The sequence below is a fragment of the Panthera leo genome, chromosome A3 (genome assembly GCF_018350215.1).
Source record: "Panthera leo isolate Ple1 chromosome A3, P.leo_Ple1_pat1.1, whole genome shotgun sequence".
Taxonomy (NCBI): Eukaryota; Metazoa; Chordata; class Mammalia; order Carnivora; family Felidae; genus Panthera; species Panthera leo.
Window position 1 is genome coordinate 78415191 of NC_056681.1, and position 25623 is coordinate 78440813.

Consider the following 25623-nt stretch of genomic DNA (forward strand, 5'->3'; position numbering starts at 1 on the left):
ATTCCTCGAAGCACAGCCCAGTGCTTTCAGGCAAGGAGAATGTGGCGGTGAAGAGAGGGGCACCTGGGAGCAGGGTCTGAAATGGATGCAGGACTTGCCGACCGACTCTTGATCACTCAACTTCCCAGCTTCCTTATTTGTGCTCCTGACTTGAGACTGAAGGCTAAAGTTCCCAAGCCACTTAACCCACTGTGAGGTCATACCGTGGGGATTACCGAATCACCTCTGGGCTAGGCAGAGCGGGAAGTGAACAAGTCAGTCCGAGAAAGATCCAGACAGAGGCTGTTCTCTGGGCTCTGCCAGGCCTACACCCACGAAACGGTCCTGTACTACAAATGCCCTGTAGTCTGAAGGGCAGGCGACCCCTCTTCTCACCACTCCATATACGTCCAGATTGAACTAGGGTACATAAAAGGGAGGCAGGGCTGAAAATCTAGCCTCGTGGCTATAAGCCTGCCATTACTCATGCCATGTTTGTGTGCTCTGAAATGCTTTCCCATGCCCGTAATGCTTTTCATATCATCCTACACACTCGCTGTCACCTCTCCTCACCCCAGCACACAGAAGGGATGTGCTTTTCGTGTGCACTTAGGTTTTGTTTTACTATTAAACACAATGACCAATTCCTATTACTGTAACACGGATTGTGCTGGAAACTCAAAAAAGACTTGGCTTTGCTGGCTCCCAGGGAATCTGGGCTCTGCTCCCCAAAGCCTACGTTCTCCAGATGTCAGCGGAAAGTTATGAACAGCTCTCTCACCAGCAGTAAGTGAGGCAAGAAAGGCCACTCACTGTATTTCTCAGCCTCCATGAAGTTGTCACTGGGAGAGGAGCCAAGAGGCAGGATCATAACCCCCTGTCACCAGGTGAAGCAGAGAGGTGGCCACAGGGCTTGGGACACCAGGGGAGAACTAAGTTCAGTATGGACAAGGACAGAGAGGAGAGTCTGGAAAAGGAGAGATGTGGCTTCAATACAGTTGGGAGTGAAAGTTTAACTGCACTCAAAGATGGCTGAAGAAGATCTAGAACTCCTCCTGGACACCAGGCTGAACATGAATGCTCGCTCTTTTTTAAAAAGTAAGCGAGATACCGGAGTGCAGGTCTCAGAGTAAGGAATGTGGAAAACACTAAAATATCTGGCCAGTGCACTGCACAGTAATCAGACCAGTGTTTGAGTAAAAGATCCAGGAAGGTTAGAACCAGGAGGTTCTAAAAGAGAAGTACAAAAATGATAAATGGGTTAAAAGACAACAGATCCATGAATTCAAGTTCAGGTAACAGAGGTTATTCAGGAATATTCAGGAAGGAGAAGTGGCAAGGAACAGAGCAAAGAACTGTAAAACATGAGGGGTTTCAGCCCAAAGCTGGTGATGAGATACTCTGTCTTCTTTGGAATGAAGAGGAAATGGGTTTAAACTGAAGCATAAGAGATTTAAGGTAGACAAAAGGAAGGATTTCCTGCTATTGAGAGATGTCTTTAAAAATAGAACACATGTGGAGGAGGAAGAGGTTGAGCTGGTCAATTCTCGAGACCCGTCTAACACTGACAAGGTACAGGTTCCCCCACCACCCTAGTTCCACCCTCCCACCCCATGTCCAGTGATCTGGATAAAAATGCCAAGCTGCCCCATTTGCACACTGTGCAAACCTCAGAACTACCACACTGTGTGAGCCCCATCAGGAAACATGGAAGGCAAGCCTGCCCAAAACAGGGCAGGGAAAGAAGGAGGCCGTGAGGAAAGGGCAAAGCACAGGACCGTTCTCTGGAGTCTTTCTCAGCAAAGCTCCAGTTCTGGAAAGCATTCTAGCCATCACACATAAAAGCACCAGAAGCAGCACGAGTCTCTCGGCAGAAGCACAGGAGGGTCACCCTGGGTCCTGCTGGGTGAGGAGAGGCTGTATGAGTTGGTAGAGCGAGCCAGGGTGAGGGTGTGAGGCCTGGGCTCTGTGCCAATTCTATCACTGCCTAGTGAGTGGCCTCAGGCCCATCATCGCCCCTCCTCAGCCTCAACCTTCTTCGTCTGTATAATGAGAGGGTAGATGCTAGGACTTCATGACTCTATGTCTACAAAGAAGATGCTCAGTAAATATTTACTTCCCTCTTTCATGAAGGAAATTAGACTCAAAAACCTGTACTTTATTCTCTGATTGCTCAGATACTCTGGTCAGCAAGGAACAAGAGCTTTTGCCCTAAGACTCAATTTTAGGGAAAGGGAGGCATTTTTTAAAAAACACTTTAAAAATATTAGCTATCTTAATGTGAAAAAGCAAAATTAGGCCTAGGTTTTCTCTCTCCAGACTTCCTCCAAAAAGCCTGGGCCTCAACTCTTGTCTGGTTCCCTCCATCAAGGTCCACCGAGCTCCCCAACTGTATAAGGAAGGCAGTGGATCAGACCTTTACTTCCACATGGGTGTGCTGCAGCCCAGCATGAAGTGAGTCCCAATAATTTTGTTATTACTTAGTATTAATAAAATTTATGTTGTAATTTATGTTGTAAAGTGTCTGCGTTAGAGTAGACTCCAGATTATTCCTGTAAAACGACATCCTGATTCACCTGAATTTCAGTATGCTTACTCAAGTGGAGACTAGGAGGTGGGGCCAGCCAGAAACAGCACATGGGAGGCCATCGCACATGAGAATGTCAGTTTCTCACACACACAGACATGGGGTGGGGGGGGAGGGGGACAAGGCGAGAAGCATCACACTCAATCTGAGAATCACCACCCACCAGGGGCGGGTGAGAGACGACACAGAAACCCATCAGAGAACGCTGAGGAGATTTTAAGAGCCCACTTATCATTACCAAGTTCCTTTAAAAGTCCCTCCAGAACCAGAATGTAAAAGGAGGTGCCATGGGGCATGCCGAGGACCCAGCAGTTACTATTCATGCTCCAGTCAAGCTGGACGGACCCATCAACATGCCGCTGCTTGATGGGCAAAGATCAGGATGCGGTTGTTCACGGCGGTAGCTCACGGGGTTACTTGTCCCTGGCCTTCCATCATTTGAGTTCAGACCCGCAGCCACAGTACCACCAAATCTGTCTCCCTATGACCCACAACAAAAGGAGAGTTCGTTCTTTGAAAGAGCTACAGGACATATCTCTCAACCCTTGAGAAAAAATGAGGAGAAGTGGGATTTCTCAGTCCTGACCCTCTGGTAGATAACACGAAACCAAGAAATTTCTTGTCTCCCACGTACACCAAGAGCCCCTTTCAAATACAGGCTACAAAAAAAAATGTAGGTGTGAAAGTGGGGCAAGAAAGAACCTAAGGACCATGAGAGTTTGGCATACGGATATCAACATCTTTAAAGCATTTCGCAGAGTTTTTGATTCTATAACCTCCATATTGAGAGACATAAAACAAAACATTACACCTGTCAGGTGCTGTGCCCTGAACTATCTGCAGGCAGCTGAAAGTCAGTACATCAGACTTTTAACGACGTGAAAGTTAAAGATTAAAAACATGTTGGAACGCTTACTTTATGCGGTGCCAAAAATGTGTCTGTAACCTGTTAGGGGAGATGGGTGTGGAGCATCGTTTGAGAAAGATGACGGCACTCAGACCACAGAGAAAAGGCAAGGTCCCCTCCCGCCTGCCTGCTTCCCTTCCTGCCATCCTTCCTTCCTTCTGAGGGAAATTCCTCCTGAAATCTGACAGGCTTTGCAACAGCAGTAGGTTAACCGCCCCAGAGAGTGAGGCTGGAACCACTGGAATCCTGGGCAGATTTCTGACGCCAATTCTGTTCTGACACATGAGGTCAAAGCCACTGGTTTAGACATTCACGTGGGCATTGGGAATGTGCTTCTAAAGACAAGGCCTCAAGGTCACATCCTGTATTCCCCTGAATTACTCCAATGACAATAAAAACCCACTGAAAGCAGAGATACTTTTGCAGGGCCTTGCCATTTGCCAATCTGGAACTGAAGCATTCATGGCTATGCTTAGTTAACTCTCTCTTGACAAGAGTTATCAAAAGTTTTCATCTCCCTCCTTTCCCCTTTCTCTAGCAGCAAAACCATGTCACTGGTAAGCAATTTTTGTATCTCCTTCAATTTCCTCCACTTAACTTTTCACTTATGGCTGTATGTACATATGCACAAATATGGATCTGATGTAGCCACTGCTTCTTTTTTCTGAACATTGAAAAATTCAGGAAGCCAAAGATAACATCATATACCTTGAACGGCACGTCCTATGCATAGAAGCCAAAAAAGAAGGAAAAAAAAAAACTTTGCAAGATTACGTATGCACAAGTATTAGAATCTACCTCCAAAGTTCCCAGGCAAATGGGTGCCTCTCTAATTTTCACCCGTACAATAAACTCTTCTGCAGGTTTTGTTTATTTTGAGGAAAATTTCACTTTTTTTTTCAAGACATGAGGTGTGAATGATGCAAAACAGTATTTGGATATGTAAACTGAATTATTTGCATAATGCATTTCTAATCAGTGAGTATAAATTCTGGAGTCTGAGGAAATCGAGTGCTGCAGAATTTTTTAAAATCCAGATTATAAAAATAAAGAGCATCGCCCTTCGGTGCAACAACGTACACATTTGTGTTCTGTTTATAAGGAGAAATTATCCACACAGTTTTCTGAAGAATCTTAAGTAAGTGATGTTGACGTACACGATTTTGCTCTGACTCAATAGTAGAAGCACAAAGGTCCCAAATTCACAGGCACAAGCACACCAAGTGCCAAGGAAAGCAAAGACATTTGCCTCTGGAAGAGAAGACTTCCCCGCAACCTGCTGGACCTACAGGAGTCTGAGGTATAAGGCAAGCCAGGGGAGCAGCCAGACTTTCTGCCTATACCAGCCATCACGTCAACTCGGTCACCATGTTGGAATGAGCCCAAAATCACCTACACCCTTCCGTTGGTTCCCATTGGTGTTTTCATGCAAACTTAACCCCTTTGCAGAAAAACAGTGACATGGATGTGCAAACAGCAGAAAGATTATTCCAGCTTCATACACTCCCTTCTGTCAACAAGCACAATGAAACCAAGATGGAGAAACAATCTGTCTGAACAAACAGTTTTTTGGGAAGGGATGAAATGCGGAGAAGAGGAAATGGAGGTGTAGCCGGTGGTCAACCCCAGACAATGGCCCTCTCCCCATTCCCACAATGGTGGCTTGTCAGGTCCTTAATTGCCCAAGAGCCACCTGCATGCTCAGAACTCCCACAGGTGCATTTGTTGAGCGCCTGCGCACTCACATAGTTTCTTGAGGGTGCCAGGTTACATTTCTACAACAGCTGGTCCTATTGTCTACTGCCAGTGAAGCCAAACCAGCCTAAAATTTAATTTAATCTGCTGTAAACCCAAGTGTCAGGCACTTCGATGGCAGCTAAAAGCGCCACTCTCAGATAACCGAGTGACACTTGCTAATAATAGCCTCTGCATGAAGTGAGCAGGAGCAGACATTTTGTGAAAGCAGAGGGGCCTGTGTCTGAGAATGGCTCTGTGAGGCTGCTCTCAGCTTCCAGGCGGCAGACGCGCCAGAGACCGGGCCCACCCCGGCTCTAATGTGTGTCTAGCCGCACGAAGCCCACCAGTGACCTCGCTTTCAAGCTGAGCTGAGACAGCCCTGGCTTTTGCTAAACAGAACAAATGCCCCTGAACAGCGGTTCCACCATTGCCCTGCGCCCTCCCATCTTCCAGAGGCTGTGCCTCAGCACTCTCTCCACTGGGCTTCGGTCCCCTTCTCCCTTAGAGCACGGCCAGCCTCCTCTCAGGCAAACCATCTTTCTCAAATAGCCAGAGCTTGATGGCCACAGGAAGGCCCAAGAGCCTTATCTTCCTCGACACTACCAGGTAAGTGGGCACTTCCCACCTGCTCTTCCCAACACCCACCAAGAAAGGAGGCACTGGTGCCAGAATTCAATTCAACTCCAGCTCCAACTCCTCTTCACGTGCCAAAACAAATTTGGGCAGTCCTTTGCTTCCAGAAGAATGAAGCACGGTGCACAGCAAAGACTCTAAGAGGATCCCCTTAACGATGAACTTTCCAGATACAAGACTTGAGCTCACAAGCACTTTCTTCCCTAAAGGATACCTGCCTCCATCACTACCTCTGAGCTGAATCCTTAGTGAAGAAACAACATCCATTGGGCAAGGCCATTTTGCTCTTGACCAGTCAGGCAGCACCTTTATTTTCAGGAAGATCTCACATACATACAGACGTACAGAGAACGGTATAAATCATCTCCCAAGTGTGCGTCATTCGACTTCAATCACTAGCAACTCATGGCCAAACTTGTTTTATCTATAACCCTATTGCCAACCCTACCCACTGGATTATTTACATTGATTCCAGACATCCTATCATTTCATCACCAAATACTTCAGTATGTATTTTTAAAAGATAAAGACCTCTTTTTTAACCACAAAACCATTATCACACCCAAAAAAATTAAAGTGAAAATAATTCCTTATCATTAAATAGGGGAGTTACTTTAAACTCCGAAATACTTCTTTGCATCTAGGTCCTGCTTTGGAGGATCCCTTCTACCGTGGTTCAAGACAAAAGGTGCCGAGGAAAGCATTCAGGGAATCACTCTCTATAAAAAGGGTCACAAACCTTGTTCAAAGCCACCTGGCACTTCAGCTCACACTCCTCCTGTTCCTTTGCAGTCCCCTGCCCTATTGGGGACCAGATGCACCCTCTGAGAGTCCTCTGTGAAGGTTCTCACCCCTCTCAACAGCTCCCTAGTTCCTGAGTCTTCCTCACTCCCCACTGTGTGGCCCATCACCTCTCTAGGCAAGCAGGTACACTCCCAGTGTTCAGAACTGGTATTTATTTTTCTTCAAAGAAAGTGTTCTCCCGGACAGTTCTGCACAGAATTCATTCACAGAGCATGTCTTGGATATACAGCTGACTAGATATGTCAGTTATGTTCCAAATGGGTTTTCACAGGTCAAGGTTCTGCAGGCAAGAGCAAATACTATTTTTAGACAGGATAAGGTCACAATGCTTTTAGAGGCAGTGAGGTCTACAATAAAACCTATTGATCAGCCTCTGGAACTAGTGCTCCAGAGAGACACGGAGATTGAAACAAAAATTGCCTGGCCGTTTTCTCTGTAGACTCAGTGGGTAAAAGCTTGTTGGACTTAATATCTTTCAGGATATAAAATAAGTAAGAAGTAACTGCACAGATTACTGAAGTCCATTTAACCAGATGCAGAGGCGGGTCAGGAAATATACTTGCGGCAGAACTGTGAAGAAGAGGACTTCAAGGCAACAAGTGTTACTGCCACCAAGAGAAAGACTAGCCTCCTAAACTCAGTGAAGGCCAAGGGTGCAGGCTGCCATCCATGATTTCAGCTTGAAACTGTTGTCCCTAAACTTGAAACTCTGCCCCTCAATCCAGGGCTATGTGAACAGCAGACCCTCAGAGACAAACAGTGTGAAACGGATTTGCCTAAGTCAGAATTTGATGAAAAGAAGTATTCATATGGATGACTTTTTAAAACTTTTATATTAACTTAATGGAATCATGGTAAATCTGAAGATCTTCCTACTCTCTTTCAATCTCTCTCTATGTATAGAGACAGAGAGAGTACGCAAATATATATTCACACACACACACTATGTATACAAGCACTAGATATATTTACACACACACACATTATATGTGTGTATGTATATATGCACATATGTATGGTACATACATATAAGCATGTGTGTGTGTGTGGGGGGGGATATCTTATGATGATAGTTTCACTGTATTTGGGGTTTTTTTTCCAAAAGAGAAAAGTCTTTTATAGGTGTACCTCACCAGTAAGAAAAATCATTCGTTGCCACTGAAACTTGAGAAAGAAATTTAGAAGTCATATAAACACACAGGAAGGAGCCCAAGCAAATGAATCGTGAAGGCACAGAAAAGCCACTGGAAAGTTATTTAACTAGCCTGAAGCTTCATGAGTTTACCAAGGTGCTGGCAATAAACCCTAAATAATTTATTTAAGTCAAATAGGAGCTTTAAGTAAAGACATTAACTTAATGGACTATCACATCCTAAACTTCAGCCAGAGATCTAAAACTTTGAAGTCAATTATGTCCCCACAAATACCTCTCCATTATCAGCAGTGCTTGATTGTTTTGGAGACTTGGGACCACAGGACCTAGTGTGAAAACTGTAGGTATCTTCATTTATCATCTGCTCCCATCTCACAGCCCAGCTCACAAACAAAATATGCCATGGTAAACATAATCCATATATCACATTGTGACACAGCTGACCCCATTAGTGAGCCCAGACTGTCCTAGCAGTAGCATCCTATCACACATTAACAATACACCACTGATACATTTGCACAATACAATGCAGAGCAGGGGGAGAAGAGAGACTATCGGGCTATGAAATCCTAAACATCATATCTGAATACATATTTTGTCGCCTATCTCTTTGGCATGTGAATGCTATCGTGCTTTCTCTTCAGGTAATAACCGAAGGGGGGAAAGTAATGCTTCTGGGTGGCCACCATTCACTCAGTCTGCCCATTATCTTCCTTTGGGTTGAGTCAGGGCTAAACTTTTTCCTTTTCCCTGTTTGTTTTTTTTAGCATTTGGTTTTATTTTGTTTTTCTGCCTGAGACAGAAGAGTATGCAAAATTTGAAACAGCTGATTATCAATGCCCTAATAGAGCACTCCTAATAAAAATCCCCAAAACATTATAAATTAAAGAGGCAGTAATTTAAATAAATTGCTTTTTTATTGAAGCTATAGATCTCAAGAGTGCCTGTGTCCTACACGTTATTTCACAACTGGTTCATTTCCCCCTTATTCTTAGCATGTGGGATAATAAAAGAAAGTTTTAAATAATCATTATCCAAAGGGTAAGTCTGAATGTTGTTTATCAGCATGCTTCTGAAAACATCATTCTATACCTAATTTAATGCCATGCATAAATGGTATTTGCTGGACAGTTGGAAAACAGAAACATCCGTGCTAAAAGTCAGTGGTAAACACCAAGTTTAGAAAATGGATTGCAAAGATCACATGTCCCAGAACAGGCCATATGCTTTTACCTACATGATGAATAAAAAAAGAACATTTTCCCTCAATTTATGCTGTCTTCAACACTAACAGAGGGAGAGTTCTTCTAAACATGTTGCATCGGATGCCTTTAACAAGCAAGAATTTGTAACTCCAAGAACTCAGCATATGTAGGCTATGTCCATACAGAGAAACCAGCTTTTGGGGGAGGAAGAAGCAAAATATCACTGAATTCAGTCGGTTAATTGAATTTAAAATACCTGGTTGTTTAAATTCAACTGATTTCTTTGTCAAACGTATTTCTATTTTGACACAGCTACAGTTGCCCAAAAAAGCAAGCTTGGAGAAAATACACATTACACTCCTTAGAGTTTATATTAAAAAAAAAAAAAAAAAAAAAAAAAAAAAAAAAAAAAAAAAAAAAAAAACAGCTTGCAACAATTAAAAGACAGAGAAATCTTGTAAGGCTGGAAACTTCTGTGAATTATCACCATTCCATTATACCAGGCTTCAATTTTGCTTCCAGCAATTTGAAAGTTACTCTTAAGCTTTCTGTGAAGGGATCACGAGCCCAAGACTTAATCTCCACCATAGCTCCTATCTTTGAGGCAAATAAAGAAAATATTCTGCCCTATCTGCAGGCGAGCCCCCTTCACCAACTAGATTCCAAAAAGAGCTGCTAGAAGAGGAAGCAGGGAATCTGCCTATGGTGTTTAGAGGATGCTAGTACAGGACAGGGGCTTAGAGGCCCACCAGTTCCAAACTACTCATTCTACAGACAAGGAAACTACAATGAAAGGAACCCAATGAAGGGGGAAGGGAACCCAAAGTTTCACAGTTCAGAGTTAGAATCCAGGCATACTGGTTCCCAGACCAGTGTCTTTCCATTATCATTAAAAGTCAAAATTTGGTGGGATGCCTGGATGGCTCAGTTGGTTAAGCGTCCGACTTCAGCTCAGGCCAGGATCTCATGGGTCGTGAGTTCAAGCCCACTTTGGATCCTCTGTCTCCCTCTCTCTCTGCCCCTCCCCCACTCTCATGTGTATGCTCTCTCTCTCTCTCTCTCTCTCTCTCAAAAATAAATAATTTTTTAAGTCAAAATTTAGCTCTAGAAAAATGAAAAATCCCAAAAGACCTCAATCCTTACTCCCTCAAACCTGTTTTGGTAATTTCCCCACTGCCTTCATGGAAGGGTAAGCATCTAGTTATAAGGCCTTTACAAATTTTTATTTTATCTCTCTTCTTCTTTTACTTTATTGTTTGGTAATCAAAAATAGTTTATCATAATGCTCTCAAATGGACTGTCATCCTATTACAGGCAGATAATGTTATTTCCTAGCAGAAAATGGCAACAGGGATGGAAAGAAGGATGACTTTTTTTTTTTTAACGTTACAGTTTTTTCTATAACAATTTCATATTCTAGGTGCAAAACAGTTAGGATTTCTCTCACCCTTAACTTCTACAAAATCTAGATTGATTCAAATTCAGAATTTGGTAAAATCCCATAGTTTAGGATGATGTATTCTAGCAGAAAGCTCTTGGTTGGCTCTATTTCGTTTTTTCTTCCCCAAAAGATTTTTCAATAGTTTTCACTTTTAAAAAGATTTCAACTTTGGATTGTGCCCATGCCAAAGTCTCTATACATCTAATCAATCAATAAATACACCAAACAAAGCAGCATATGTTTATCCTTTACATTTGGGACGTGTACATTAATTACTGCAGATTGTCTCCTATGCATCTCTCCCCTCCCCCCCCCCCCCCCAGCAGACAGCAGTGCTCAAAAGCGTCCGCAAAATAAAAATGTATGGGGTAATTAAATGGATATTTATAATTAGAACTTAATAATTTGCATCAGGGACAAATGAGCTCTGATTTTAATCTGCAGCGCATTTAGATTAGCCTGAAGATAGTGTAATTTGATGGTTTATAGGCCTCCTCTCGGATTATGAAATAATACCAAGCCTTCCAAGACAGCGCGTCGGTGTCAGGAGTGTGTTAAAGAAGAAGATGCAATGAAAATGTTTGACAACGTGAAAGCAGCCATAAATTACATGACAACTGTGTAAAAGTCATGATGAAACAAATAAAGGGCTGACCTATAATGCGTCTGATTCATTGTGACACACACAACTCCCTGCACTAATCTCTGCCCAGCCAACGCATTCTTAAGCGGGGAACTACTTAGCACCGGGAACGTTGTAAATTATCACTAGTCAACAGCATTGATTTTTAGTCGACATTTCAATCAGGTTGAAGTAGAAATACTACCCAGCTCATCCGACAGCCTCTTAACCAGTCCGCTGCCCCTCTGCGGTCTCCTCAGTTATGGCTTTGTTAAATTTCCATTGCTCTCACCATTCAATATTTATTATAGCGTTGCCACATCCAGGCACTTGGCCTGAAGGGTCGCCGGCCTGCCTCTTGGGGCATTAAATTCATGCTTACCTTAATGAAGGCAGAACCAAAAAAGAAAACGAAATGAAAGGCCACCATCAGAGAGCTGGCCTGATTTTCAAGAGAATGGGGAGAAAACTAGAGGGGAAAAATAGGACCTCTAAAGCAATGGTACTCCTTTTATCGTTTCTGCTTTTCAATCTAGGAGTCCCAGGAACAAAATTCAGAACTTCTCTTTTGGGGTGATCAGGAATACCACTACGGTCCTGAACCTGGGGCAGGTAGAGACAATGTGGAGAACCAGGGGAAAAGGCAAGGGGCAAGGAAGCAAGGATCCAGTAGTCCCAGGGCAGCATGAGAATTGAAACTTAAGGCTCGGAGTTCTTTACCCACATGTATTCTCAGCAGCCACCTCCATCCCTACCCCCAACTCAGAAGACGGCCTGAATCCATGCCGATGACAACCCCTCGGTTGAACAACTTCCCTCAGTTCAAACAGAATAGAAGAGCATACCAGGTGAGCAGAACTCCCAGCCAACCCTTGTCACTGCTGAAGCCCAACTCTTCAGTTCCCCCATGGGACCTCTGCACACAGTAGGCACCTCCAAACTACCCAATGGACTCTGAAACTATATAAATGGTGGTTGATGGTGGCCCAGCCAATTCAAAAGGATGGGTAATTAAAGGAAAACCCTGACATTTGGTTTCGGAATACATTATGTAATCCCTCTGCAATGAACCTCAGGTCTTGCTTCAGCAAATATTAATGGTGTCAGAGCAGCCTGCGGAGTGACTGGGGGAGGCCACCATGCACTTGAAAACTTGCCTCAGGGAAAGCCACATGTGGATCATATGGAGTTGTTGACTGTAGTTTCCATTCAAAAATTTTCTCAGGTCCCCTAGCATGCTTTCCAGACTTGCCTTACCACAGCACTTGCTCAGCTAGAAATGAAAACCTCATAGAAGCAGATTATTACCCCCCCAGCACTCCCTACATACACATATTCACACACACACACTCCCACACTCTCCCCCTCAGAGTATAATTCTGATTATCCCCCTCCCCCCTTTAAGGTGTGGTCAGTGAAGCGAACGTCAGAGAGACAAGAGAACAGAAATGCTGAAAGCCAGGGGGTTCACCAGCCCTTAAAAGTCCTAGCTTGGTTTCTTGGTCAGCCTACTGCCATCTCCTAACCAAGTCACACACAAATAGGAAACCTTCTTCCTGTTCTTCACAGGACCCTCGCCCCATTTCTGGCTTACTCTGGACAGATGGAGAAGTGACTACTTGCAAAGCAGAATTCCTCACATTACAACTCTTTCCAACAGCTCCAAGGCTCCGCCAATACGCCCAGGACAGCCGCCCAGGAACTGGATGAGAACATTCTTCTCTTTCCCAGAAGACTAAAAAACTTGACCACAGAACCCACAGGAGGGCCAGCCGTCCAACACCAGCGCTTCCCACCCAACTGGTGCCCAGCTCCACTACGGAAAGCTGCAAATATTTTGAGGAGGTGACAGAGGATGATGACTAGAAGCCAAAGGATTAAACCCTTCATAACTGTGAACCCTCAGGGAAGTTATCTAGCCCTTGGTTAGCCCCAATTTCCTCATCTACCAAATGGGGCTAATAAGATCTCCTTTCTGGGGCTTCTGTGGATGGAATAACAAGGCGTCAGATACATAGTATAGCAACGGCAACTCTGCCAGTGTGTCCTGGGTGGCAAGTAATGTATGTGCTTTCTCTCATTTACTCGTTGCATGGACCCTATATAAGGGAGGTGCCCTGGGTTATCTCCATTTCCCAGAGGTTAAACATTTTGCCTGAACGCTCCCAGCCAGTCAGTGGTGAAGCAGGAACTGGAACCCAGAGTGACTATGTCACATACCCAGGTACCCTCCCTTGGCAATGCAGCACACGCCATCCCTCTCTGTAGGGAGAGAGGCCAAGCACTGAGGGAGCTGCCAGTGGGGAGAAGCCCCTCCAATCGCCCCCCCCTCACCAGTCCCACAAGGGCTACTCTCAGCTGTTTCCACCCAACAGCCCCTTTCCCACAGGTTCCCACAGGAGCCCACCCTGAGGCAGAAAGAGGCTCTGAGCCCATTAGAACTCTCCCTGCCCGGCTCACCTCTCTTCCCAACCTGCTACCCCCACACTGTGAGGAACTAGGTTGAGACCCCAGTTCTTATCAGTTCTTATAGGAGAAAAAGTGCTCAGCCATGAGTCAGAATCATAATAGTAACTGGCTTTTCTCAAGTGCTTACCTGGTACCAGGCAAGTGTTTTCCTGCAATGCTAACGGGGTCCCCAGTGTGGTGGGTCCTGCGGCTCCCCCCATGTTACAGATGAGGAAATGGAAGCTTAGAGGATGAAGAAATCTGCCCAAGCTCACACACCTAGAAATGGCAGCGCTTCTTCACCATTTTAGTTCATGTACTCACAGAGGCTGAAGATGGGGGGAAAAGGAGATGAAAGGAGATAAATGTATTTTTAAGGGCTTATTTCCCCTCTTTCAGCCTGCAGGTTACAAAGACACATAGGTGGGAGTGAAAAAAGCATCTAAGGGCTTTGTTGAATGTTTGGGGTTATCTGTGAGATGAGCCCAGAGGCCTCCAAAGTTTCCCAGTTTCTATTTGCTACAGGAGAAGGAGAAGAAAAGCCCATCTCCCTGCTGAGGCTTCAGCCTGGGGAAGTAAACACGATTTTATCCTATTTTATATGGCCGTTCACCCTGGGGGCTTTTCAAGTCTGTGATGGAAAAACACATCTATTCTTGTGTGGACTGCATTTCGGACAGGCCCCCAAACCACTCGGAAGGCCCCGTATCCCCTAGGCAAAATTCTATGAACCCAGCTTTAGTGCCAGCAGCTCCTCTGGTGGGAACCAGAACATGCCTCCCGCCAGTAAGTAACAGGGAAATTCAATTACCTTGCCACTTGTGGCAGGAGGGCAAAGATTGCACATTAAAAGAGCTAAAAATGTCAGGAAGTTATTGGGCTGATGACTCTTGCTTGCCAACACTCATAAGTGAATGCATAATGTCATAATAAACTAAAAAACACAGAAACAGACCAAAGAGATACGATAATTGAGAATAAAACAAGCCCCAGACGCATGGGTTTGCCACCAGCCCTTCACGGCAAGTGCTGTGCTTCCGATGGGGGCGCTTTTTTCCCCCATCCCTGGCCTTTCCTGGGTCTTGCTTGGGTGTTATTTTCTTTCCCAGCCACCAACAGACTAGTTCACAGGTCTTTCCCAGCAAGGAGTTTAACTTCTTTAAAAAAAAAAAAAAAAAAAAGGTCGGGGCGCGGCGGGTGTGGGGGTGGTGGGTACGCAGGAGACTGGGGACGCCTGAGTGGCTCAGTCAGTCGGTTAAGCGAAGGACTCTGGCTCAGGCCCAGATCTCCCTTCTGGTGAGTTCCAGCCCCCAATCAAGCTCCGTGCTGACAGTTCAGAGCCTGGAGCCTCCTACGGATATGGTGTCTCCCTCTCTCTACCCCTCCCCCACTCACTCTCTGTCTCTGTCTGTCAAAAATAAATACACATTAGAAAAAATTTAAAAATAAAAGGAATTAGTTGGCACCGACTTCCTACCTGTACGCCGGCCCACACGCCCCGCCCCAGCTCCGCACACACGTTAGCCGCAGCGCACGCGCTCACACACGCTGGTCTCTTGAACACACCGAACCCTTCCTGTCCCAGGCCCTCGGGTTACTGGCGTTATCACAACTCTTCTTTTCCCAATGGCAAGCCAGGAAAGATGATAGAACCTGTGTGTGTAGCCAAAAGACTGGCCTCAACTGGTTCAGAGGGGAAAAAATTGAGCTGTGTCTTTTTTTTTTTTTTTCTTGCCTTTAGCCAAAGACCTGGGAGCATTTGATGTACAGTCAGCAGGTATTTTCTTTCTTTCTTTTTTTTTTTTTTTTTAAGAAAGAAAGAAAGAAAGAAAGAAAGAAAGAAAGAAAGAAAGAAAGAAAAAGGAAGGAAAAAAAAAAAAAAACACTGAAAAGGCTTGGCTGCACTGGGGCCCTGACATGCTCTCATCTAAAGCTTGGCCCTCGGCCAAGTTCATCTGTTAATGGACAGCCACAACCAAGGGCTGCACCTCCCCCCACCTCCCCGACTCCTCTCTGTTCTCCTACCTCTTTCGAGCTCCTAAAAACTAGACATCGATTATGTCTGTTCTTTTCCCTTTCTATTCAAGATAAACAAAGTGCTTCAAGTTCAGGGCACACCCTGGGACCCTTGACAAAACAATCTATCATTCTGTCTGTTAAACCAGTCTGTCTACACCACGGCCGCGAGAGCAACGTTCCCAATGTACAATTTTCCCTTTGTGCTTCTTCCCTCTTGCCACTAACCTCCTTTCTTTACCACCTTCCCTGGAGCAGATGGACTTGACCACTTTGCTTAAGCCCCTCCTGGTAACCTCAGAAATTAAAGAAAAGATGGGAGCTCCCGGCTGCCCCTCCCCCTGCCCAGGTTTTACTCCTCCCCCTTGCGTGGCCCCCCTGTCTCTCGGACACACACACCCGATTCCTGTTAGACCCACACAATCCTTTCAAGCCTCTTACCACAGACACCCAGAAACAAATTTAATGCAAGGACTGTCCCTTCTTTTGCTCCCTGCAAGAATATTTTAAGTGAGTTTTGTTTCAAATCATATCCATTAATTTAGCCTGACTTGCAATTAAATGCAAATACACTTTTTACAACCAGTACGGAATGTATTAATTATAACTACAAATGGTCAAATGAGAGCACAGTCCCTCCTAAAAATATTAATAAAATACATAATAAATAATATTAATGAAACAAAAATAGATTCATAAGCCTTGGCCAGGGCTTTTATTATTTCACGCAAGGGGAAATCCAGCCAGTGAAACTTGCTGCACATACTTTGGCGGGACTCTGGCCAACCACCACCAGTGGACTCTAAAGAGTGCGTTTGGAGGGCGGCCGGTCAGGGGTGCTCTGGTGTTGGGGGTTCTGTGCAGATGCCCCGTTAAGAGGCTGAGTGATGGCCACAGAGCCCAAGGCAGAGCCCATAACGTCTCACACAGCTTTCCCTTGTGGTCGGGGAAAGTAACCCACAGGCTGCTTCCCCTTCCTAAGGCAGCCTAGCTGTTATTTCAGTACCCACCCCTCCCCTCCAATGAATCCCCTAGACCCAAGGGAAATGAGCCCAGCTAAATTAAGGGCTCAGGATTCTAGCCCCATCAGCACACCGTTTACTGGTTTACTGCACGAGCGTCGGAAGCCACCTTTCCTCCTGCCACACCACCAGGCCCCTGTTAACCTGTCTCCACATCACACAGCCCCTCGCCTCAACCCCCACCACAGCCTCCCCCGCTCTCTGCCCCCGCCTCTCCCCCCAAATCCAACACACCCACCGCACAATCGAATCTAATTAAGATCAGGAAGAAATTTGCATTTTCTTTTCACTGTACCCCCAGTAATCACAGAAGTTCTTCAAATTTTGAGAATTTTGTTCCTCTGCTAATTATTTCCCTCATTTTGCATTTCAAGGCACAAAGACAGTCTATCTCACTGGTGGTCTATTAATAGTTTGAAGTTTTGAGCATCAGAAGGTAGGGTGGGTTTTTTTTTTTCTTTTTTAAAACTATTCTGTCATTTCCAGTTTTGTAAAAAGGTTTTTTTGTTGTTGTTAGTGGTGGTGAATTTAATGTTTCTTCCAAAAGACAGCTTAGCTATGCCATTCTGTACATTACGTGTATTAAGATATGATCTCCCCCTACTTTACTGATTTACAGAACCTTGGTATGTGAATGGTGGAAGGAAGGAAGGAAGGAAGGAAGGAAGGAAGGAAGGAAGGAAGGAAGAAGGGAAGGGAGGAAAGGGAAGAAAAGAAAGAAGGAAAGAAAGAAAGAAAAAGAAAGAAAGAAAGAAAGAAAGAAAGAAAGAAAGAAAGAAAGAAAATTCCTTGGCATAAGTACATGTTTGCTGATCAAATTTCAGATCATGTGTTGTTCATTATTATGACTTTACTTGAAAAACAGTTTGCCACAGTGAGATGGATTCACTTTATATGCTTACTACCCTTCCATTCCCTTTAAGTACTTTGAAAAAAAAACAGTACAATTTTTTTAAGGTACATTTAAAGCATGAACTGGTTTGGATTAAAACAATGTTTCAATGTCCGTAAATCCCCTCAAAATACATTTTTAAAAGACTTATGCAAAGCCACACATGATTTTGAGGCACCCAATGAGACTGTCCCACCAACAAAATTTAATGGTGATTTAAGAAATTCTAATACTTCTCATTTACTTCCTGTAGAATTATTTGTGTACTTGACATTTATACAGTTTTCTCCATTATATAACAATCTACTCTGGGTACATGAGATTATGCCAATCTATTAGAATGAAATTTGTACTCCATATAAGCACAAGTTTCCAGTCGGTTTTGACTTAACACTATGTTTCAATGTAAAGTGTTATTATAGCTGAGTATAAAGCACAGCTCCTCCATGCTCACGGTTTTTAACTCTAATACTGTAATCTTTCTTGCTGCTTCTAGGGCTGTGTCAGTGTTTACATTCCTGGAAGTTAAATAAACCGACATGGCAAAACTCCTGGATAGACTGAATAATAAGGCTTGTGATGACTAAATTGTTTACTTTTTACCTTGTTAGGATCCCTTGCTTGTAAAGTTTGGGGGAGAGACAGAGAAAGAAGGAATGAAGGAGGGTGATATGAGATAGAAAGAGATTTACACACTGGCTTCCATATGTCACAAAGACCTTCCTACCCAAACCAACGTGACTGAAGCAGAGTGCCTAAGTTCGTTTTGCCGGTTTCGTTTTGTTTTGTATTCTTAAATACCAGGTCATCCGAATTCCCCCTTCTCTCTTGCCCTCCCCCCAATAAAAAGTATGAACATTTTTTTGCCCATTTTCAAATAGCAAATTATCCATTAGATTTCATCATATCTTAGTAAAGCAATTACATCAAGAAAATGATAGTGCGTGTGGAATCAATTATGCATGCAGTTGGCCGGAGACCAAAGGCTGTGAAGTCGGAGAGGGCAGAATCGCTCGACACACACAAATAAAAAGCCCCTGGATCTCACAGATGGACCCCATCAGTTCATCTTACTGCCTAAAAAGTTCATGCACTTAATAATTTATTTGTGTTCTGGATACTGTTTCCCAGCTGAATATTAACAACTTTGAACTGAAGCATGCTTTTAGCATGGTATGGATGGAAGTCACGGTAGGGCAGTGCTAGGGTCCCTCGGAGGTTAAAATTGTAGTTACGTTTCTTACACACTGTTCATTTTCCATCACAATTTATTTTCTTTCATTAAACATTCCTTTTAATCAGAATATCAGTTTCAGTGTTCTGAGTCTGCTTGTTAACCAGTGATAAACTCATAGACCAAAGATGAGCATCAATAATACAGCACAGGCTATTCAACAGCAAAGGCAAATACCAAAATCACAGGCTCTCAAAAATCGGAAACCGTTAGGTTAGCACCTTGTTTTCACAACCAGGGCACTTGTGTACCTTGAGGGAGGCACCCAGGGGCCCAGAGACCATGACTGACTTTCGTGACTAGGGGAGGACACAGACCGAGCAGCTGAGAACAGAAGCTGGACGAGGCCACAGGAAGACTTCCTCGAGCTCAAAGGTAAATAAGTCAGCCAAGCCCAGGCCCAAGACGCAGAGGTGCTAGGCACATATTTAAAGAAGAAACCCAAAGCATTGTAGCACAGGTCTGTACTTTGTAGCCCTCTCTCTTCCAAAGGAGAAGCCTGATGTCTTAATACGCTGGAAAATTCAAGTCTCCCGGCCACCAAGCCGCTTAACAATGCAACTGCCCGACAATTTTCGTGGGGGGAACAGGGACAGGCAGTGCATATTTCTGTACAGATCGGGATGTGCCTCAATCACACACTTAAATTTTACAGCCTTCTCCCCAAATGAGAACGACTTCCAGCCAACACTTCCACAAACTGTACTTAACGTTAAAAGAAAACGGATAAAACATATGTAATTACTCAAGGTTAGACTTCTAATTCCTCAATTCACTAAAGGAAACTTGGCAAGAAGATGCATCATTTTGCTCCTTTCTACTGGGGCATCCGAGGAGGAGAGCCACTGAGGCAGCTAATACACAAAACATGATCAAAAGTGATTAACAACAGCTTCATATGCAAATTGCATTAATGAAGGAGTGCAAAGTCATCATGTAAATTAAATATGTCAAATCTCTTGGTGAACTTTCAATCTTGAGAAGAAAAAACACTGCTTTAATTTTTTTACATCATCAATTTTGCAAGATTGAAAATCTAAGAATCTTGGTGCTATAAACAATTTTCACCTTTTTTTTCTCCTTCAGCAGGCTGACAGGCCAGCCTGATGTGCACCGAATGTACATGTTAATAGGCCAATCAAAAATGCAAAACAATTCGCAATTACTGGAAGGACCTAATGGTCATTAGAATTTACAACTAGGTAATGAACTGAAGTCTGCCCACACCATGCATATTCATAAAGCAATTTAGCCTTTGAAGATTAAAGAAGTGCTTAAAATTCAAATGAGCTTTAGCAAATTATCAGTAAGATTCATCCAAAAAGCAAAGGGTTTTTCTTCCTATGATTTCCTCATTTTTTTAATGCAAAATTGTTATATCTTCCAGACTGAGCTTAAACTAAACATTGAGCTTCTAGTGAAGCCAAAGGGGGCTAAGAGACAAACAGAGGATGCAAACATCGTTACGGACTTTGTTCATAAAACTAAGCCCTTAAGAGCCAAACCTATCTCTAAACATGGTAATTTATCAAAAACAGCCCAGAGTTGCTCACAGGCAATATACTGCACAGTCCTCCAACAAAACAGATTAACACGAGTCCCACCACCCTCCCAAAAAGCCTTTTTCCCCTCAAGTTGAGTCTCCTGTGTAAACATCCACTGTGGTATAAAAACAGCTTTTTCGTCGCCTTGGAGTGGCATTCATTTTAGAAGTTTCTGCTTCCAAAAGGGAAAGAACAAGAAAGGAGAGGATATGAGGCAGGGGAGTGAGATCTGCTTTACTTCTGGGGAGTGAAAAGCCTGTCATTGGGGAGTTCTCTTCCTGGGGGTCCCCCCCTCCGATCCTGCACTGGCAGCATTTAATTCAGGAGGAACAGGTCATGCAGACATCAGCTGACATTCAGAAAGTTGTGATGTCCACCCACCGCCACCCCCCCCCCACCCGAGTTACTACAGAGCCTAGTGGGAATTTGGATTCTCATGCTTCCCAGTGACAAGTATGGAGGAGAATCTATCTCACACCTTGAATGCTAACTCACACCTTATTCACCTCATGGTATTTAAGAAATTCTTGTGAGAGAATTCCCAGTGAATGCCTCCTAGGGCCCCATCCCATACACCCAGCCCCGGGAAAAGCCCATGTTAAGTCCCAGCTCGGCTGGCGTACAAGTCTGACTGGGAACAAACAGCTCTGAAAAGCCCACGTGCCCGTGCATACTGCTCCGCTCCTGGACCCAGAAGACTCTGCTTTGGTGACTGTGTTTGAACCCGTACTGAAAATATGCGAGTAACTTCTTTCTGCCACTCTCCCCCCATCCCCACCCCACAACCCCCAGCCTCAGACGTTTTCCTAAAGTCGATCTTACTACCTGAAATGCAGGTATCCCAAGGGAGTGGGAAAGAGAAGGGAGAAGGGGGTAAAAAAAAAAATCCAGGTACTATCCCTCATTCCTTGGCTCTCTTATCCACGGCCCGTGCTCAGAAATGTGCCCCATTTTGACGTTTATTAGAAAGAAAACAACGCAGAGCTGTGTGTAACTCACATCCACAACCATCTGTATGAGCCACAGGTCCACAGTCCTGACCAATTCCCTTTGACACTAATGTTACTCTACATGAGTAGAGTTCAATGAGGGTTGATATGGGATGTGACAGAGTAAATCAGAATTAGATTAAAAACAAAAGTTTAGAAACTGATGCTACACTGCAGAGCAAATGGGACCTGAAGGCCAAATTTCCCTTAACTGCCTTCAAGTCATTTTCCCTATTAGAGCGTTTGCCTGCCACCCTCTTGCTGGCGGTACTGCAATCACATCAGAAAGTAGAGTGGAATGCATATAGGAAGGCTCAAGATATTCCTCTTTAGATACAATACCTATATATTTAATGTATAGCAATTAACTTCTGGTCAGGAGTCTATAGGCAGCAAGCTGTCCCAAGCAGATAGAGGGGGAGAGGGGGCCCAGAGCTGGGACAGGCACAAAAGACAGGTCCAACAACAATGCCTGCTGTCAGCAGCTGAATTATTTTTATACAGGAATTTTTATCTCTATTGTACAAACAAGTACGTGTCTGTGCAGACTTGTTAAGCAATCCACTTGTATGTAGAATAAGATTTTTTTTTCTTTCTTGCTACCAGTCACACAGCTCCAAGATCAGAAGAAATACATAGTCTTTGAAGCTGCTCAAATGTTTTAGTTAAAAGGACAGCAGTTGTTTTCAAAGATCCAAGAGTATCTTTATCAGAATTAAATTTTTCCTTATTGATTTTTTCCCCTTAACATAACAAAAACATAACATGAGAAGGTTACGATTTATTATTAAAAATTTTCTCAGTCTTTAAATCATTCTTCAGTAGCCAATGTTCACTTTTAAATGTAAAAGAATAGTTGTGTTGTTGTGTTGTTTTTTTTTTAAATCTTAGGATGGGATGGAGTAGGAGAGAGAAACTCATGAGATTTAAAATTTAACATTGGTTAATGTATTGTTTTAACTGTGAACTCGAAGACTTGTGGAGGAGAGGGCTAAGATGAGCAGTAAATGGCTCATTGTGAGCTGCCCCCTAAATGTAAATAAATCATGAAATCACGGTATCCCCTGAGTCGGTAAAGGGAAATGCTTCAGGTTTGTTTTTTTTTTTTTTTTTTTTGGCCCAAAAAGAGAAACTCCATATTTAAAACGTAAGAGATCAGACGTGGCATGTAGAGCCTTGTACTCCAGCTAAGTTAAGAAGAACCCAAGCTACACCTTATTTCTCCAAAAATTAACAGATGTGATTTCTTTGCAGCTTTTTTTATACATCATTACATATCAAGAAAATGAACAACTGATGAATATAAATTTAAATGCCCTGATGGTTAGCATGGGGCTTCCTTGTGTTATTTGGTTTTTTTGGTTTTTTTTTTAGAAAATTCAAAAAGAAAACAGAAACCAGAGAGCATTGTGGGGGGGGGAGGGGGACACAACAGCACCTGTGTTTGTTTTGAAAGCACCTTCGTGGGCTTCACAATTATTCCATTCTTCATTTTAATGGGAGTTTTTAATCAGCGGACTCACCTGTATCTAAAACTAAGATCAAATTGTAGGTGTAATTGTTCATCGCCAAGGCTAACAAGAGTGAAGATACAAACAGAAACTCATTGTGAGTGACCAGAGGTCCCCAGGTATCCCCTTCATCAACATGCCTGCTCCAGGGTCCCACTGGGAATTTCCTGGCGGGGCCGATTCAATTCTGCATAACACGCTGCCAACCCTATCTGGAAAAGTGTGTGTTGGGCGCCTTCTTGCTTCTTTTACAGGAAGTTTAAATCTGATCATCTCACCTTTAGTGGATATAATTTGTTGTGTAGCACTCTATGAACTTGGTATTTTATCTATGTGGAGAGATCAAAAAGAAAAAAGGAGGGCAGAATAGGGAGCAACTCGCAGCCCCGTCCAGCCCTCCTGCCCGGTGCATTGCCTCAAAGCAGGCACCTGGTCAGGTAAACCTTCCAGGGCATTGCATCAGATCCGCTCACATCAGTCTCCAGGGTGAACCAAGAGATGAAACACTCCGGCTCCCTGTCTGCAGACTTCTCATTCGCCAGTTCTTGGCAGCTTGTTTTTCCAAGTGTTTTGTTTCAGGAAACGTGTGTATTTTCTTTGTACGTTTTGTGGATTTACCACAACTGGTTCTGACAGCTGTTGATTCTGTTAAATGAACACATTATAAAAATCCTCTTTAAAACCTCAAGCAACAGTGGACTCAAAAATAATGGCAAAATGTTTTAATGGAGTTCCAGTTGAGAGTTGATTTTTTTTTTAAGTACAAATGAAGGTACAGAAGCCTTTTAAGTCAGCACTACATCTAAACTGAATGTCTGTGTGTGTGTGTGCACGTGTGTGTGTGTGTGCACGTGTGTGTGTGTGTGTGTGTGTGTGTGTTTAATGGGGAAAGAGGGGTGTTGCAAATCACCACAAATATTTACACTGTATTCCCTTTGTTCAAATCACATACTTTTAACAGGAAAAGCTGGAACAGCGGCTATTTAAAATTTTAAATATTCAAACGCCTGTAATTAACCATACGAAACAAATTATGTCGCATTTCTCCATACCACACATGCAAAAAATTCTGGTGGTGGATTGGGAGGTGGCAGAGTTGGGGAGACAACTCCAAGAGGAGGAAAGGATGATGTTTTCATTTTGCCATAGATCAAAGGAGAACAAGAATGGAAACTGTAGCATATCGAGCATTTTTACATCGCTGTCTTTCACACTGGGCTACCTAAGTTTACACAATTCCCCAGACTAGCTGCATATTAAGCTTGCTGTGTACAGCTTTATTATGGTGCGGTGGTGGAAGAGGCATTAATATTCCGGCTCCGCATCTGACAGGGCATTTACATGCGCCCATCTGAGCGGCACCTGAGAGCTCCTCCAAGGTGCAGTAACTGTGCGTCTATTGTAAAGGCAAATGAAGCTCACCTATTCCCTGCTGGGGTCAGAAGTGACCTCACCACCCCCCATGCTTCAAATCCTTCCCTTGCCAACCTAACTCAATGCCATCGCAGAATGACGAATGAGCTCAGAAATAGACCCCAAGTTACTAACCCTGCTAAGAACAGCAAAAGCCTTTGCTGAAATGTTTTAAAAATGCATAGGGAGTGCAGCTGGCCAGTAAAAAGCAGAAAGGCAGATTCCAGTGAACCCAATATGGAATACGTTACATTCTAAAACTGATTAGAAATACAGTCTGATGTTTACTGGCTTCAAAGTGAGTTTGGCATCAAGCATACTGGCTTTAATAATGCTGGCATTTATTATTATTATTATTATTATTATTATTATTATTATTATTATTTTAAATCTGCCTTTGGTCTCTAGGAGACCTAAAGCATTCTAGGAGAGCTAAAGCATTCTTATTCGTCAGGTTACATTTCCTGGAAATTAAGTTTGTGACAGAAAATGACTCTAGTAGCAATAATATGGTTCGTGCTCAAATTAATTAGGTCATTGTTGTAAAAACTACATGGCAAATTACAAAGGTAAATTTACTGATATTGGCCAGAGCCTCTATACCCTGGAAGTAAAGGAGAGAAGCAGTTTAAGGATGCTTATTTACCAGGGGAGGAGGAAAGGACAGAGGAGGGAGGGATACAATGGCCAATTTTCTATTTGTATTACAAATAACAATACTGGTTATTATCCATTAAATTATATAGTCTGAACATATTTATGAACTTTATTAATGTCCTCCAAATTGACACATAAAATAAAAACCTGCTTGATTTGAGACAATGTTAAAAATGGGCACTAAGTTAAAATCTTTTTTCTTTTTTAATCCTTGTAATAACAACACTGCTGACATAACCATGACCCAAATGAAATCTGAACAAGCAGAAAGGTACTAAAGATCCTTGGTGATTAAATCTCTTGCTAAAAAAGTGGCAAGGTGCCAGGCTGGGTCCAGTTTGATGATGCTAAGTGCTTTTTACTGCATAAAGCTGGTACTACGGTATGTAAAAACAGACTTGGGCTAGGGGTAAATTTTGTCAAATGATTCCTTTGTGCAGTAAAGGGTGTGAACAGACCAACCAAAGTCCATTAAATTAACACTGAATGCCGTGATCTCGGTGCATCTCCCTAGCTGTGCTACTTTGGTTCAATTTCATGTTTTCCCCCAAGGAAAGCCAAACTTTCTTCCTTTCTCACTGACTAGTGTTGAAAAGCCACCATTCATCCATTCTCCTTTATTAAACACTTTCACTTAAGAAATCACAAAATTGTGAAAAATGCTTCCCTAGGATTTGCACGTTAGTTATATGCTCCAATTTAGTCCTCCCACATTAGCCAAACTACATGGGGGCTGTGGTGTGAAATTAATGATTTTCCAGGACTTGAAAATGTGCCATTAATATGCATCCAACTCTCCTCTTCCCTGAGCTTAAGGTTCGCTGTCCTG

The 25623-nt window shown here is 43.4% G+C and overlaps 1 protein-coding gene across 10 annotated transcripts in view; it reads right to left on the reverse strand.

The window, feature by feature from the left end:
• BCL11A (BAF chromatin remodeling complex subunit BCL11A) overlaps positions 1 to 25623 on the reverse strand; it is a 101158-nt gene that overhangs the window by 62703 nt on the left and 12832 nt on the right. The window contains exons 1-2 of one of the 10 annotated variants that reach the window (XM_042932344.1): positions 14994 to 15251; positions 13665 to 13845 (exon numbers count right to left, since the gene is read on the reverse strand). The exons of 8 other annotated variants lie outside the window; for them this stretch is intronic. In XM_042932344.1, the coding sequence (XP_042788278.1) occupies positions 13665 to 13737 (73 nt within the window). In that variant the 5' untranslated portion in view covers positions 13738 to 13845; positions 14994 to 15251. Of the gene's footprint in view, positions 1 to 13664; positions 14422 to 14993; positions 15252 to 25623 lie in introns of those variants that run through there. One more of the 10 variants, XM_042932343.1, reaches the window with a different exon arrangement.